A 16,368-nucleotide genomic window follows, 5' to 3' on the forward strand; every position below is an offset into this window, starting at 1 on the left:
AGCACTCGGGGGGCAGCAGTGTGTGGTCCGTGGACGTCCCGTACAGCAATCGGGGGGCAGCAGTGCGTGGTCCGTGGACGTCCCGTACAGCACTCAGGGGCAGCAGTGCGTGGTCTGTGGACGTCCCGTACAGCAGTCGGGGGCAGCAGTGCGTGGTCTGTGGACGTCTCGTACAGCACTCAGGGGGGCAGCAGTGCGTGGTCCGTGGACGTTCCGTACAGCACTTGGGGGCAGCAGTGCGTGGTCCGTGGACGTCCCGTACAGCACTCGGGGGCAGCAGTGCGTGGTCTGTGGACGTCCCATACAGCACTCGGGGGGGCAGCAGTGCGTTGTCCGTGGATGTCCGGTACAGCACTCAGGGGCTGTAGTGCGTGGTCTGTGGATGTCCCGTACAGCACTCGGTGGCAGCAGTGCGTGGTCCGTGGACGTCCCGTACAGTACTCGGGAGCAGCAGTCCGTGGACGTCCCGTACAGTACCCGGGGGCAGCAGTGCGTGGTCTGTGGATGTCCCTTACAGCACTCGGGGGCAGCAGTGCGTGGTCTGTGGACGTGCCCTACAGCACTCGGGGGCAGCAGTGCGTGGTCTGTGGACGTCCCGTACAGCACTCGGGGGCAGCAGTGCGTGGTCCTTGATTAACCCTGCAATGGGTTGGGGAAGAGTAATTTTTCTCATACGTGAAACTCTTGAGACACTGATGAGACGCGGAGCTTGTTTCTTGTATATGATAAATCCGAGAGATTTGAATGAGGCTGAAGAGAGCGAGAAGCCACGGGCCTGACACGAGTGAAGCCTGGAGTCACACTACAAGTACCAGCAAGGAAACCAAGGGGCAAGGCCAGATTATAGTCCAGAGCAGCCCGTTACAGCCTGATTCCTGCCGGGGCTGCTGGCTGCATTTTCCTGGGGCTGCCGTCTACTGGCTGCTGTTTGCCTGGGGCTGCCTTTTACCGGCCACATTGTAGAGCCACTCGTAGCCTTGGGCTGCGGGGTCATTGAGGCTCCTGTTACTAGTCCAATTGTCTGATTAGTCAGTCACCTGATCACAGCTGGAAATGAGAGGAAAGAGGAACAACAAGATTTCTGGGATGACTCCTCCTCCGCCTCCTCCCTGCTGAGACCCAACAACATCTGCTCCCCCATCATCCATCCATCAGCTGCGGCCAGGACAGAGCGTCACACTGAGGTCCGAGGCTGAGGGGGCTCCTGGGGCCATGCAGAGAGTCTGCTAACTGCCCATACAGGTAAAGGCCTGGTGTGCCGGAGTCACTGTGCCCACGCTGTGTGTCCTCCCCCGCGCTGTGTCCTTCCCAGTGCCCACATGTGTCCTTCCCACGCGTGTCCTCCCCCGTGCGCGTGCTGCGTGTCCTCCCCCGTGCGCGTGCTGTGTGTCCTCCCCCGTGCCCGCGCTGCGTGTCCTCCCCTGTGCCCGAGCTGTGTGTCCTCCCCCGCATGTCCTCCCCCGCGCTGCGTGTCCTCCCCCGTGCCCACGCTGCGTGTCCTCCCCCGTGCCCGCGCTGTGTGTCCTTCCCCGTGCCCGTGCTGTGTGTCCTCTCCCACATGTCCTCCCCCACGCTGTGTGTCCTTCCCACGCGTGTCCTCCCCCGTGCCCGTGCTGTGTGTCCTCCCCCGCATGTCCTCCCCCGCGCTGTGTGTCCTCCCCCGCGCCCGCGCTGTGTGTCCTCCCCCGTGCCCGCGCTGTGTGTCCTCCCCCGTGCCCGCGCTGTGTGTCCTCCCCCGTGCCCGCGCTGTGTGTCCTCCCCCGTGCCCGCGCTGTGTGTCCTCCCCCGTGCCCGCGCTGTGTGTCCTCCCAGTCATCACTGTGTGCCACATGTTTGCACCTATGTCGCCTTCACAATCCTGCGTCTTCTCCTCACTTCTTGCTTTATGGAAAAAGTGAGAAGTCACATGATTGTGTCACATGACCACTCGGCATCAAAATAGCGGACATCCAGCGCTATAATGGCCAGCACTGTGCAGTCATAACACGTCTCACCGCAACCCCCCCAACACATAATAATGTTATAATGGAGCCTGTCTTCTATTACATGAGACTGAGCGCAGCGCACTGCTGCCCACCACCATCATCCACCGCCGCCCACCATCATCCACCTCCCAAGTCCATCCACTGCCGCCGACCACCATGCACCTCCGCCCACCACCATCCACCTCCCAAGTCCATCCACTGCCGCCCACCTCCATCCACCGCCGCCCACCATTCATTGCTGCCGCCCACCATGCACCTCCGCCCACCACCATCCACCGCCGCCCACCATCCACAACCGCCCACCACCATGCACCACCATCCACCTCCCACCTCCATCCACCGCCGCCCACCACCATCCACCACCGCCCACCATTCATTGCTGCCGCCCACCATCGTCCACCGCCCACCACCGCCCACCACCATGCACCTCCCACCTCCATCCACCGCCGCCCACCATTCATTGCTGCCGCCCACCATCATCCACCGCCCACCACCATCCACCGCTGCCCACCACCATCCACCGCCCACCACCATCCACCACCATGCACCACCGCCCACCACCATGCACCTCCGCCTCCCACCTCCATCCACCGCCGCCCACCTCCATCCACCACCTCCCACCTTCATCCACCGTCGCCCACCACCATGCACCTCCGCCCACCACCATGCACCTCCCACCACCATCCACCACCTCCCACCTCCATCCACCGCCGCCCACCATCATCCACCACAGTCCACCATTCATTGCTGCCGCCCACCACCATGCACCTCCGCCCACCACCACCCACCATTCATTGCTGCCGCCCACCATCATCCACCGCCACCCACCATCCACCGCCCACCACCATCCACCACTGCCCACCATTCATTGCTGCCACCCACCACCATCCACCACCCACCATTCATTGCTGCCGCCCACCACCATCCACCGCCCACCACCATCCACAACCGCCCACCACCATGCACCACTGCCCACCACCATGCACCTCCGCCCACCACCATGCACCGCCACCCACCACCATCCACCGGCTCCCACCTCCATCCACCGCCCACCATCATCCACCACCGCCCACCATTCATTGCTGCTGCCGCCCACCATCCACCGTCCACCACCACCATCTACCGCCCACCATCATGCACCTCCACCCACCACCATGCACCTCCGCCCACCACCATACACCACCGCCCACCATCATCCACCACCGCCCACCATTCATTGCTGCCGCCCACCATCATCCACCGCCGCCCACCATCATCCACCACCGCCCACCATTCATTGCTGCCGCCCACCATCATCCACCGCCACCCACCATCCACCGCCCACCACCATCCACCACTGCCCACCACCATCCACCGCCCACCACCATGCACCTCCGCCCACCACCATCCAACACCGCCCACCATCATCCACCACTGCCCACCACCATCCACCGCCCACCACCCACCATTCATTGCTGCCGCCCACCACCATCCACCGCCCACCACCATCCACAACCGCCCACCACCATGCACCACTGCCCACCACCATGCACCTCCGCCCACCACCATGCACCGCCACCCACCACCATCCACCTCCCACCTCCATCCACCGCCTCCCACCTCCATCCACCGCCCACCATCATCCACCACCGCCCACCATTCATTGCTGCCGCCGCCCACCATCCACCGCCCACCACCATCCACCGCCCACCACCACCATCCACCGCCCACCATCATGCACCTCCACCCACCACCATGCACCTCCACCCACCACCATACACCACCGCCCACCATCATCCACCACCGCCCACCATTCATTGCTGCCGCCCACCATCATCCACCGCCGCCCACCATCATCCACCACCGCCCACCATTATCCACCGCCATCCACCACTGCCCACCACCATCCACCGCCCACCACCATCCACCACCATGCACCACCGCCCACCACCATGCACCTCCGCCTCCCACCTCCATCCACCACCTCCCACCACCGTCGCCCACCACCATGCACCTCCGCCCACCACCATGCACCTCCCACCACCATCCACCACCTCCCACCTCCATCCACCGCCGCCCACCATCATCCACCACAGTCCACCATTCATTGCTGCCGCCCACCACCATGCACCTCCGCCCACCACCACCCACCATTCATTGCTGCCGCCCACCATCATCCACCGCCGCCCACCACCATCCACCACTGCCCACCATTCATTGCTGCCACCCACCACCATCCACCACCCACCATTCATTGCTGCCGCCCACCACCATCCACCGCCCACCACCATCCACAACCGCCCACCACCATGCACCTCCGCCCACCACCATGCACCGCCACCCACCACCATCCACCGGCTCCCACCTCCATCCACCGCCCACCATCATCCACCACCGCCCACCATTCATTGCTGCTGCCGCCCACCATCCACCGTCCACCACCACCATCTACCGCCCACCATCATGCACCTCCACCCACCACCATGCACCTCCGCCCACCACCATACACCACCGCCCACCATCATCCACCACCGCCCACCATTCATTGCTGCCGCCCACCATCATCCACCGCCGCCCACCATCATCCACCACCGCCCACCATTCATTGCTGCCGCCCACCATCATCCACCGCCACCCACCATCCACCGCCCACCACCATCCACCACTGCCCACCACCATCCACCGCCCACCACCATGCACCTCCGCCCACCACCATCCAACACCGCCCACCATCATCCACCACTGCCCACCACCATCCACCGCCCACCACCCACCATTCATTGCTGCCGCCCACCACCATCCACCGCCCACCACCATCCACAACCGCCCACCACCATGCACCACTGCCCACCACCATGCACCACTGCCCACCACCATGCACCTCCGCCCACCACCATGCACCGCCACCCACCACCATCCACCTCCCACCTCCATCCACCGCCTCCCACCTCCATCCACCGCCCACCATCATCCACCACCGCCCACCATTCATTGCTGCCGCCGCCCACCATCCACCGCCCACCACCATCCACCGCCCACCACCACCATCCACCGCCCACCATCATGCACCTCCACCCACCACCATGCACCTCCACCCACCACCATACACCACCGCCCACCATCATCCACCACCGCCCACCATTCATTGCTGCCGCCCACCATCATCCACCGCCGCCCACCATCATCCACCACCGCCCACCATTCATTGCTGCCGCCCACCATCATCCACCGCCATCCACCACTGCCCACCACCATCCACCGCCCACCACCATGCACCTCCGCCCACCACCATCCAACACCGCCCACCATCATCCACCACCGCCCACCATTCATTGCTGCCGCCCACCACCATCCACCGCCCACCACCATCCACAACCGCCCACCACCATGCACCACTGCCCACCACCATGCACCTCCGCCCACCACCATGCACCGCCACCCACCACCATCCACCTCCCACCTCCATCCACCGCCGCCCACCACCCCACCGCCCACCATTCATTGCTGCCGCCCACCATCATCCACCGCCGCCCACCATCATCCACCGCCGCCCACCATGCACCTCCGCCCACCACCATCCACCGCCGCCCACCACCATCCACCGCCCACCTCCATCCACCGTCGCCCACCATGCACCTCCGCCCACCTCCATCCACCGCCGCCCACCATTCATTGCTGCCGCCCACCACCATCCACCGCCCACCACCATGCACCTCCGCCCACCACCACCCACCATTCATTGCTGCCGCCCACCACCATCCACCGCCCACCACCATCCACAACCGCCCAGCACCATGCACCACCTCCCACCTCCATCCACCGCCGCCCACCACCATCCACCGCCTCCCACCTCCATCCACCGCCGCCCACCACCATCCACCGCCGCCCACCATCATCCACCGCCGCCCACCTCCATGCACCGCCGCCCACCTCCATGCACCACCTCCCACCTCCATCCACCGCCGCCCACCTCCATCCACCGCCGCCCACCTCCATCCACCGCCGCCCACCACCATCCACCGCCGCCCACCACCATCATCCACCGCCGCCCACCTCCATCCACCGCCGCCCATCATCCACTAATGTCACTAGGTCAGAGATCAGCATCCACCCGCGTCCTGGTCTCGGTGGTAGAACTGTAAGGCCTGGCGCCATCGTAGCCTGACCTTTCACCTGCACATTGCGATATCCTGAGAGAACTTTTCCCTTTATTTCCGGTCATCGTGGAGCAGAGCGACTTGCCGGCGGTTAATGTGTCATCTGGGCAAATATTTGTGAAGCGGGGTCGGAGGCACGCAGCTCTGCGCACGGCGGACCGGTCCAGAGCGCCATCCTGCACCATGCTGCTGGGACTGTCCACGCTCGTCCTGCACGCCCTCACCGTCGTCGCTGCTGGTAACGTATTGCGCACTTCTGCTGCCGTACTCTGCACCGATCGTATCCCACTGTATGTCTGAGGATCGGGCAGGAGAGGGTTAACCTCCCTCAGGCAGATGTATACAGCTCCCATGCATGGCAATGATAAATGCCCATGGTGGCAGCGCTCTCTAGTGGTGGCAGCGCGATTTATATCAGTGTTAGTCTGCAATCCTGACTGTGCCCCCAGCCCAGCGCAGCGCACTCAACGACTACCAGCGATCCAAGGCCACCGAACTCCTGCACCTGAACGACGGCAAGGTCAAAGAGGAAATCAGGGAGGACGTCCATGTCTGTGCCAAGAAGTGCTCCGAGCTCCTGGACTGCAGGTGGGCGCCAATCCATAATGGGGAGGTGGGGTCCGTGTTATTGGGGGTCAATAAAATTACACAAGATGTTACCCCTGGATCTCACTGATCACTTCTGCTTCACCTCCACTAACTAGTGGAAAAAAGCGTCAGACACTGATCTCTGCCGTCCAATACACAAAGCAAATCCGGGACCGGCCCAAAGAAGTATCTATAGTGAAGTCAGGACCGCCGCTGTAACAACCTAGATATCATCTACAACCAACTCACTGTGCACATACATTACTGATCCTGTATTATACCTCAGAGCTGCACTCACTATTCTGCTGGTGCAGTCACTGTGTACATACATTACATTACTGATCCTGAGTCACCTCCTGTATTATACTCCAGAGCTGCACTCACTATTCTGCTGGTGCAGTCACTGTGTACATACATTACATTACTGATCCTGAGTTACATCCTGTATTATACTCCAGAGCTGCACTCACTATTCTGCTGGTGCAGTCACTGTGTACATACATTACATTACTGATCCTGAGTTACATCCTGTATTATACTCCAGAGCTGCACTCACTATTCTGCTGGTGGAGTCACTGTGTACATACATTACATTACTGATCCTGAGTTACATCCTGTATTATACTCCAGAGCTGCACTCACTATTCTGCTGGTGCAGTCACTGTGTACATATATTACATTACTGATCCTGAGTTACATCCTGTATTATACCCCAGAGCTGCGCTCACTATTCTGCTGGTGCAGTCACTGTGTATATACATTACATTACTGATCCTGAGTTACATCCTGTATTATACTCCAGAGCTGCACTCACTATTCTGCTGGTGCAGTCACTGTGTACATACATTACATTACTGATCCTGAGTTACATCCTGTATTATACCCCAGAGCTGCGCTCACTATTCTGCTGGTGCAGTCACTGTGCACACACATTACATTACTGATCCTGAGTTACATCCTATATTATACTCCTGAGCTGCACTCACTATTCTGCTGGTGCAGTCACTGTGTACATACATTACATTACTGATCCTGAGTTACATCCTGTATTATACTCCAGAGCTGCACTCACTATTCTGCTGGTGCAGTCACTGTGTACATACATTACATTACATTACTGATCCTGAGTTACATCCTGTATTATACTCCAGAGCTGCACTCACTATTCTGCTGGTGCAGTCACTGTGTACATACATTACATTACTGATCCTGAGTTACATCCTGTATTATACTCCAGAGCTGCACTCACTATTCTGCTGGTGCAGTCACTGTGTACATACATTACATTACTGATCCTGAGTTACATCCTGTATTATACTCCAGAGCTGCACTCACTATTCTGCTGGTGGAGTCACTGTGTACATACATTACATTACTGATCCTGAGTTACATCCTGTATTATACTCCAGAGCTGCACTCACTATTCTGCTGGTGCAGTCACTGCGTACATACATTACATTACTGATCCTGAGTTACATCCTGTATTATACTCCAGAGCTGCACTCACTATTCTGCTGGTGCAGTCACTGTGTACATACATTACATTACTGATCCTGAGTTACATCCTGTATTATACTCCAGAGCTGCACTCACTATTCTGCTGGTGCAGTCACTGTGTACATACATTACATTACTGATCCTGAGTTACATCCTGTATTATACCCCAGAGCTGCGCTCACTATTCTGCTGGTGCAGTCACTGTGCACACACATTACATTACTGATCCTGAGTTACATCCTATATTATACTCCTGAGCTGCACTCACTATTCTGCTGGTGCAGTCACTGTGTACATACATTACATTACTGATCCTGAGTTACATCCTGTATTATACCCCAGAGCTGCACTCACTATTCTGCTGGTGCAGTCACTGTGTACATACATTACATTTCTGATCCTGAGTTACATCCTGTATTATACTCCAAAGCTGCACTCACTATTCTGCTGGTGCAGTCACTGTGTACATACATTACATTACATTACTGATCCTGAGTTACATCCTGTATTATACTCCAGAGCTGCACTCACTATTCTGCTGGTGCAGTCACTGTGTACATACATTACATTACTGATCCTGAGTTACATCCTGTATTATACTCCAGAGCTGCACTCACTATTCTGCTGGTGCAGTCACTGTGTACATACATTACATTACTGATCCTGAGTTACATCCTGTATTATACTCCAGAGCTGCACTCACTATTCTGCTGGTGGAGTCACTGTGTACATACATTACATTACTGATCCTGAGTTACATCCTGTATTATACTCCAGAGCTGCACTCACTATTCTGCTGGTGCAGTCACTGCGTACATACATTACATTACTGATCCTGAGTTACATCCTGTATTATACTCCAGAGCTGCACTCACTATTCTGCTGGTGCAGTCACTGTGTACATACATTACATTACTGATCCTGAGTTACATCCTGTATTATACCCCAGAGCTGCGCTCACTATTCTGCTGGTGCAGTCACTGTGCACACACATTACATTACTGATCCTGAGTTACCTCCTGTATTATACTCCTTAGCTGCGCTCACTATTCTGCTGGTGCAGTCACTGTGCACACACATTACATTACTGATCCTGAGTTACCTCCTGTATTATACTCCAGAGCTGCACTCACTATTCTGCTGGTGCAGTCACTTTGTACATACATTACATTACTGATCCTGAGTTACATCCTGTATTATACTCCAGAGCTGCACTCACTATTCTGCTGGAGCAGTCATCGTGTACATACATTACATTACTGATCCTGAGTTACCTCCTGTATTATACCCCAGAGCTGCACTCACTATTCTGCTGGAGCAGTCATCGTGTACATACATTACATTACTGATCCTGAGTTACATCCTGTATTATACCCCAGAGCTGCACTCACTATTCTGCTGGTGTAGTCACTGTGTACATACATTACATTACTGATCCTGAGTTACATCCTGTATTATACTCCAGAGCTGCACTCACTATTCTGCTGGTGCAGTCACTGTGTACATACATTACATTACTGATCCTGAGTTACATCCTGTATTATACTCCAGAGCTGCACTCACTATTCTGCTGGTGCAGTCACTGTGTACATACATTACATTACTGATCCTGAGTTACATACTGTATTATACCACAGAGCTGCACTCACTATTCTGCTGGTGCAGTCACTGTGTACATACATTACATTACTGATCCTGAGTTACATCCTGTAATATACCACAGAGCTGCACTCACTATTCTGCTGGTGCAGTCACTGTGTACATACATTACATTACTGATCCTGAGTTACCTCCTGTATTATACTCCAGAGCTGCACTCACTATTCTGCTGGTGCAGTCACTGTGTACATACATTACATTACTGATCCTGACTTACCTCCTGTATTTTACTCCAGAGCTGCACTCACTATTCTGCTGGTGCAGTCACTGTGTACATACATTACATTACTGATCCTGAGTTACATCCTGTAATATACCACAGAGCTGCACTCACTATTCTGCTGGTGCACTCACTGTGTACATACATTACATTACTGATCCTGACTTACCTCCTGTATTTTACTCCAGAGCTGCACTCACTATTCTGCTGGTGCAGTCACTATGTACATACATTACATTACTGATCCTGAGTTACCTCCTGTATTTTACTCCAGAGCTGCACTCACTATTCTGCTGGTGCAGTCACTGTGTACATACATTACATTACTGATCCTGAGTTACCTCCTGTATTATACTCCAGAGCTGCACTCACTATTCTGCTGGTGCAGTCACTGTGTACATACATTACATTACTGATCCTGAGTTACATCCTGTATTATACTCCAGAGCTGCACTCACTATTCTGCTGGTGCAGTCACTGTGTACATACATTACATTACTGATCCGGAGTTACCTCCTGTATTATACCCCAGAGCTGCACTCACTATTCTGCTGGTGCAGTCACTGTGTACATACATTACATTACTGATCCTGAGTTACATCCTGTATTATACTCCAGAGCTGCACTCACTATTTTGCTGGTGCAGTCACTGTGTACATACATTACATTACTGATCCTGAGTTACATCCTGCATTATACTCCAGAGCTGCACTCACTATTCTGCTGGTGCAGTCACTGTGTACATACATTACATTACTGATCCTGAGTTACATCCTGTATTATACTCCAGAGCTGCACTCACTATTCTGTTGGTGCAGTCACTGTGTACATACATTACATTACTGATCCTGAGTTACCTCCTGTATTATACTCCAGAGCTGCACTCACTATTCTGCTGGTGCAGTCACTTTGTACATACATTACATTACTGATCCTGAGTTACATCCTGTATTATACTCCAGAGCTGCACTCACTATTCTGCTGGTGGAGTCACTGTGTACATACATTACATTACTGATCCTGAGTTACATCCTGTATTATACTCCAGAGCTGCACTCACTATTCTGCTGGTGCAGTCACTGTGTACATACATTACATTACTGATCCTGAGTTACCTCCTGTATTATCCTCCAGAGCTGCACTCACTATTCTGCTGGTGCAGTCACCGTGTACATACATTACATTACTGATCTTGAGTTACATCCTGTATTATACTCCAGAGCTGCACTCACTATTCTGCTGGTGCAGTCACTGTGTACATACATTACATTACTGATCCTGAGTTACCTCCTGTATTATCCTCCAGAGCTGCACTCACTATTCTGCTGGTGCAGTCACCGTGTACATACATTACATTACTGATCCTGAGTTACCTCCTGTATTATCCTCCAGAGCTGCACTCACTATTCTGCTGGTGCAGTCACTGTGTACATACATTACATTACTGATCCTGAGTTACATCCTGTATTATACTCCAGAGCTGCACTCACTATTCTGCTGGTGCAGTCACTGTGTACATACATTACATTACTGATCCTGAGTTACCTCCTGTATTATACCCCAGAGCTGCACTCACTATTCTGCTGGTGCAGTCACTGTGTACATACATTACATTACTGATCCTGAGTTACATCCTGTATTATACTCCAGAGCTGCACTCACTATTCTGCTGGTGCAGTCACTGTGTACATACATTACATTACTGATCCTGAGTTACCTCCTGTATTATACTCCAGAGCTGTACTCACTATTCTGCTGGTGCAGTCACTGTGTACATACATTACATTACTGATCCTGAGTTACCTCCTGTATTATACTCCAGAGCAGCACTCACTATTCTGCTGGTGCAGTCACTGTGTACATACATTACATTACTGATCCTGAGTTACCTCCTGTATTATACCCCAGAGCTGCACTCACTATTCTGCTGGTGCAGTCACTGTGTACATACATTACATTACTGATCCTGAGTTACCTCCTGTATTATACTCCAGAGCTGCACTCACTATTCTGCTGGTGCAGTCACAGTGTACATACATTACATTACTGATCCGGAGTTACCTCCTGTATTATACTCCAGAGCTGCACTCACTATTCTGCTGGTGCAGTCACTGTGTTCATACATTACATTACTGATCCTGAGTTACCTCCTGTATTATACTCCAGAGCAGCACTCACTATTCTGCTGGTGCAGTCACTGTGTACATACATTACATTACTGATCTTGAGTTACATCCTGTATTATACTCCAGAGCTGCACTCACTATTCTGCTGGTGCAGTCACTGTGTACATACATTACATTACTGATCCTGAGTTACATCCTGTATTATACTCCAGAGCTGCACTCACTATTCTGCTGGTGCAGTCACTGTGTACATACATTACATTACTGATCCTGAGTTACCTCCTGTATTATACTCCAGAGCTGCACTCACTATTCTGCTGGTGCAGTCACTGTGTACATACATTACATTACTGATCCTGAGTTACCTCCTGTATTATACTCCAGAGCAGCACTCACTATTCTGCTGGTGCAGTCACTGTGTACATACATTACATTACTGATCCTGAGTTACCTCCTGTATTATACTCCAGAGCTGCACTCACTATTCTGCTGGTGAAGTCACTGTGTACATACATTACTGATCTTGAGTTACATCCTGTATTATACTCCAGAGCTGCACTCACTATTCTGCTGGTGCAGTCACAGTGTACATACATTACATTACTGATCCTGAGTTACCTCCTGTATTATACTCCAGAGCTGCACTCACTATTCTGCTGGTGCAGTCACTGTGTACATACATTACATTACTGATCTTGAGTTACATCCTGTATTATACTCCAGAGCTGCGCTCACTATTCTGCTGGTGCAGTCACTGTGTACATACATTACATTACTGATCCGGAGTTACATCCTGTATTATACTCCAGAGCTGCACTCACTATTCTGCTGGTGCAGTCACAGTGTACATACATTACATTACTGATCCTGAGTTACCTCCTGTATTATACTCCAGAGCTGCACTCACTATTCTGCTGGTGCAGTCACTGTGTACATACATTACATTACTGATCTTGAGTTACATCCTGTATTATACTCCAGAGCTGCACTCACTATTCTGCTGGTGCAGTCACAGTGTACATACATTACATTACTGATCCTGAGTTACCTCCTGTATTATACTCCAGAGCTGCACTCACTATTCTGCTGGTGCAGTCACTGTGTACATACATTACATTACTGATCCTGAGTTACATCCTGTATTATACTCCAGAGCTGCGCTCACTATTCTGCTGGTGCAGTCACTGTGTACATACATTACATTACTGATCCGGAGTTACATCCTGTATTATACTCCAGAGCTGCACTCACTATTCTGCTGGTGCAGTCACTGTGTACATACATTACATTACTGATCCTGAGTTACCTCCTGTATTATACTCCAGAGCTGCACTCACTATTCTGCTGGTGCAGTCACTGTGTACATACATTACATTACTGATCTTGAGTTACATCCTGTATTATACTCCAGAGCTGCACTCACTATTCTGCTGGTGCAGTCACTGTGTACATACATTACATTACTGATCTTGAGTTACATCCTGTATTATACTCCAGAGCTGCGCTCACTATTCTGCTGGTGCAGTCACTGTGTACATACATTACATTACTGATCCGGAGTTACATCCTGTATTATACTCCAGAGCTGCACTCACTATTCTGCTGGTGCAGTCACAGTGTACATACCTTACATTACTGATCCTGAGTTACCTCCTGTATTATACTCCAGAGCTGCACTCACTATTCTGCTGGTGCAGTCACTGTGTACATACATTACATTACTGATCTTGAGTTACATCCTGTATTATACTCCAGAGCTGCACTCACTATTCTGCTGGTGCAGTCACAGTGTACATACATTACATTACTGATCCTGAGTTACCTCCTGTATTATACTCCAGAGCTGCACTCACTATTCTGCTGGTGCAGTCACTGTGTACATACATTACATTACTGATCTTGAGTTACATCCTGTATTATACTCCAGAGCTGCGCTCACTATTCTGCTGGTGCAGTCACTGTGTACATACATTACATTACTGATCCGGAGTTACATCCTGTATTATACTCCAGAGCTGCACTCACTATTCTGCTGGTGCAGTCACAGTGTACATACATTACATTACTGATCCTGAGTTACCTCCTGTATTATACTCCAGAGCTGCACTCACTATTCTGCTGGTGCAGTCACTGTGTACATACATTACATTACTGATCTTGAGTTACATCCTGTATTATACTCCAGAGCTGCACTCACTATTCTGCTGGTGCAGTCACAGTGTACATACATTACATTACTGATCCTGAGTTACCTCCTGTATTATACTCCAGAGCTGCACTCACTATTCTGCTGGTGCAGTCACTGTGTACATACATTACATTACTGATCTTGAGTTACATCCTGTATTATACTCCAGAGCTGCGCTCACTATTCTGCTGGTGCAGTCACTGTGTACATACATTACATTACTGATCTTGAGTTACATCCTGTATTATACTCCAGAGCTGCACTCACTATTCTGCTGGTGCAGTCACTGTGTACATACATTACATTACTGATCTTGAGTTACATCCTGTATTATACTCCAGAGCTGCGCTCACTATTCTGCTGGTGCAGTCACTGTGTACATACATTACATTACTGATCCGGAGTTACATCCTGTATTATACTCCAGAGCTGCACTCACTATTCTGCTGGTGCAGTCACTGTGTACATACATTACATTACTGATCCTGAGTTACATCCTGTATTATACTCCAGAGCTGCACTCACTATTCTGCTGGTGCAGTCACAGTGTACATACATTACATTACTGATCCTGAGTTACCTCCTGTATTATACTCCAGAGCTGCACTCACTATTCTGCTGGTGCAGTCACTGTGTACATACATTACATTACTGATCTTGAGTTACATCCTGTATTATACTCCAGAGCTGCACTCACTATTCTGCTGGTGCAGTCACAGTGTACATACATTACATTACTGATCCTGAGTTACCTCCTGTATTATACTCCAGAGCTGCACTCACTATTCTGCTGGTGCAGTCACTGTGTACATACATTACATTACTGATCCTGAGTTACATCCTGTATTATACTCCAGAGCTGCGCTCACTATTCTGCTGGTGCAGTCACTGTGTACATACATTACATTACTGATCCGGAGTTACATCCTGTATTATACTCCAGAGCTGCACTCACTATTCTGCTGGTGCAGTCACTGTGTACATACATTACATTACTGATCCTGAGTTACCTCCTGTATTATACTCCAGAGCTGCACTCACTATTCTGCTGGTGCAGTCACTGTGTACATACATTACATTACTGATCTTGAGTTACATCCTGTATTATACTCCAGAGCTGCACTCACTATTCTGCTGGTGCAGTCACTGTGTACATACATTACATTACTGATCTTGAGTTACATCCTGTATTATACTCCAGAGCTGCGCTCACTATTCTGCTGGTGCAGTCACTGTGTACATACATTACATTACTGATCCGGAGTTACATCCTGTATTATACTCCAGAGCTGCACTCACTATTCTGCTGGTGCAGTCACAGTGTACATACCTTACATTACTGATCCTGAGTTACCTCCTGTATTATACTCCAGAGCTGCACTCACTATTCTGCTGGTGCAGTCACTGTGTACATACATTACATTACTGATCTTGAGTTACATCCTGTATTATACTCCAGAGCTGCACTCACTATTCTGCTGGTGCAGTCACAGTGTACATACATTACATTACTGATCCTGAGTTACCTCCTGTATTATACTCCAGAGCTGCACTCACTATTCTGCTGGTGCAGTCACTGTGTACATACATTACATTACTGATCTTGAGTTACATCCTGTATTATACTCCAGAGCTGCGCTCACTATTCTGCTGGTGCAGTCACTGTGTACATACATTACATTACTGATCCGGAGTTACATCCTGTATTATACTCCAGAGCTGCACTCACTATTCTGCTGGTGCAGTCACAGTGTACATACATTACATTACTGATCCTGAGTTACCTCCTGTATTATACTCCAGAGCTGCACTCACTATTCTGCTGGTGCAGTCACTGTGTACATACATTACATTACTGATCTTGAGTTACATCCTGTATTATACTCCAGAGCTGCACTCACTATTCTGCTGGTGCAGTCACAGTGTACATACATTACATTACTGATCCTGAGTTACCTCCTGTATTATA

General features: G+C 51.5%; 1 protein-coding gene across 3 annotated transcripts in view; it reads left to right on the forward strand.

The window, feature by feature from the left end:
- Nucleotides 1-1,063: 1,063 nt before the first annotated feature.
- Nucleotides 1,064-16,368, forward strand: part of MST1 (macrophage stimulating 1) — a 98,565-nt gene continuing 83,260 nt past the window's right edge. For 2 of the 3 annotated variants that reach the window (XM_073645187.1, XM_073645189.1), the window contains exons 1-3: nt 1,064-1,242; nt 6,197-6,359; nt 6,571-6,709. In XM_073645187.1, the coding sequence (XP_073501288.1) occupies nt 6,305-6,359; nt 6,571-6,709 (194 nt within the window). In that variant the 5' untranslated portion in view covers nt 1,064-1,242; nt 6,197-6,304. Of the gene's footprint in view, nt 1,243-5,964; nt 6,103-6,196; nt 6,360-6,570; nt 6,710-16,368 lie in introns of those variants that run through there. The other variant, XM_073645188.1, reaches the window with a different exon arrangement.

This window comes from Phyllobates terribilis, unplaced genomic scaffold, assembly GCF_046119375.1.
Source record: "Phyllobates terribilis strain yellow unplaced genomic scaffold, ASM4611937v1 Scaffold_8__6_contigs__length_399053987, whole genome shotgun sequence".
NCBI classification, from domain to species: domain Eukaryota; kingdom Metazoa; phylum Chordata; class Amphibia; order Anura; family Dendrobatidae; genus Phyllobates; species Phyllobates terribilis.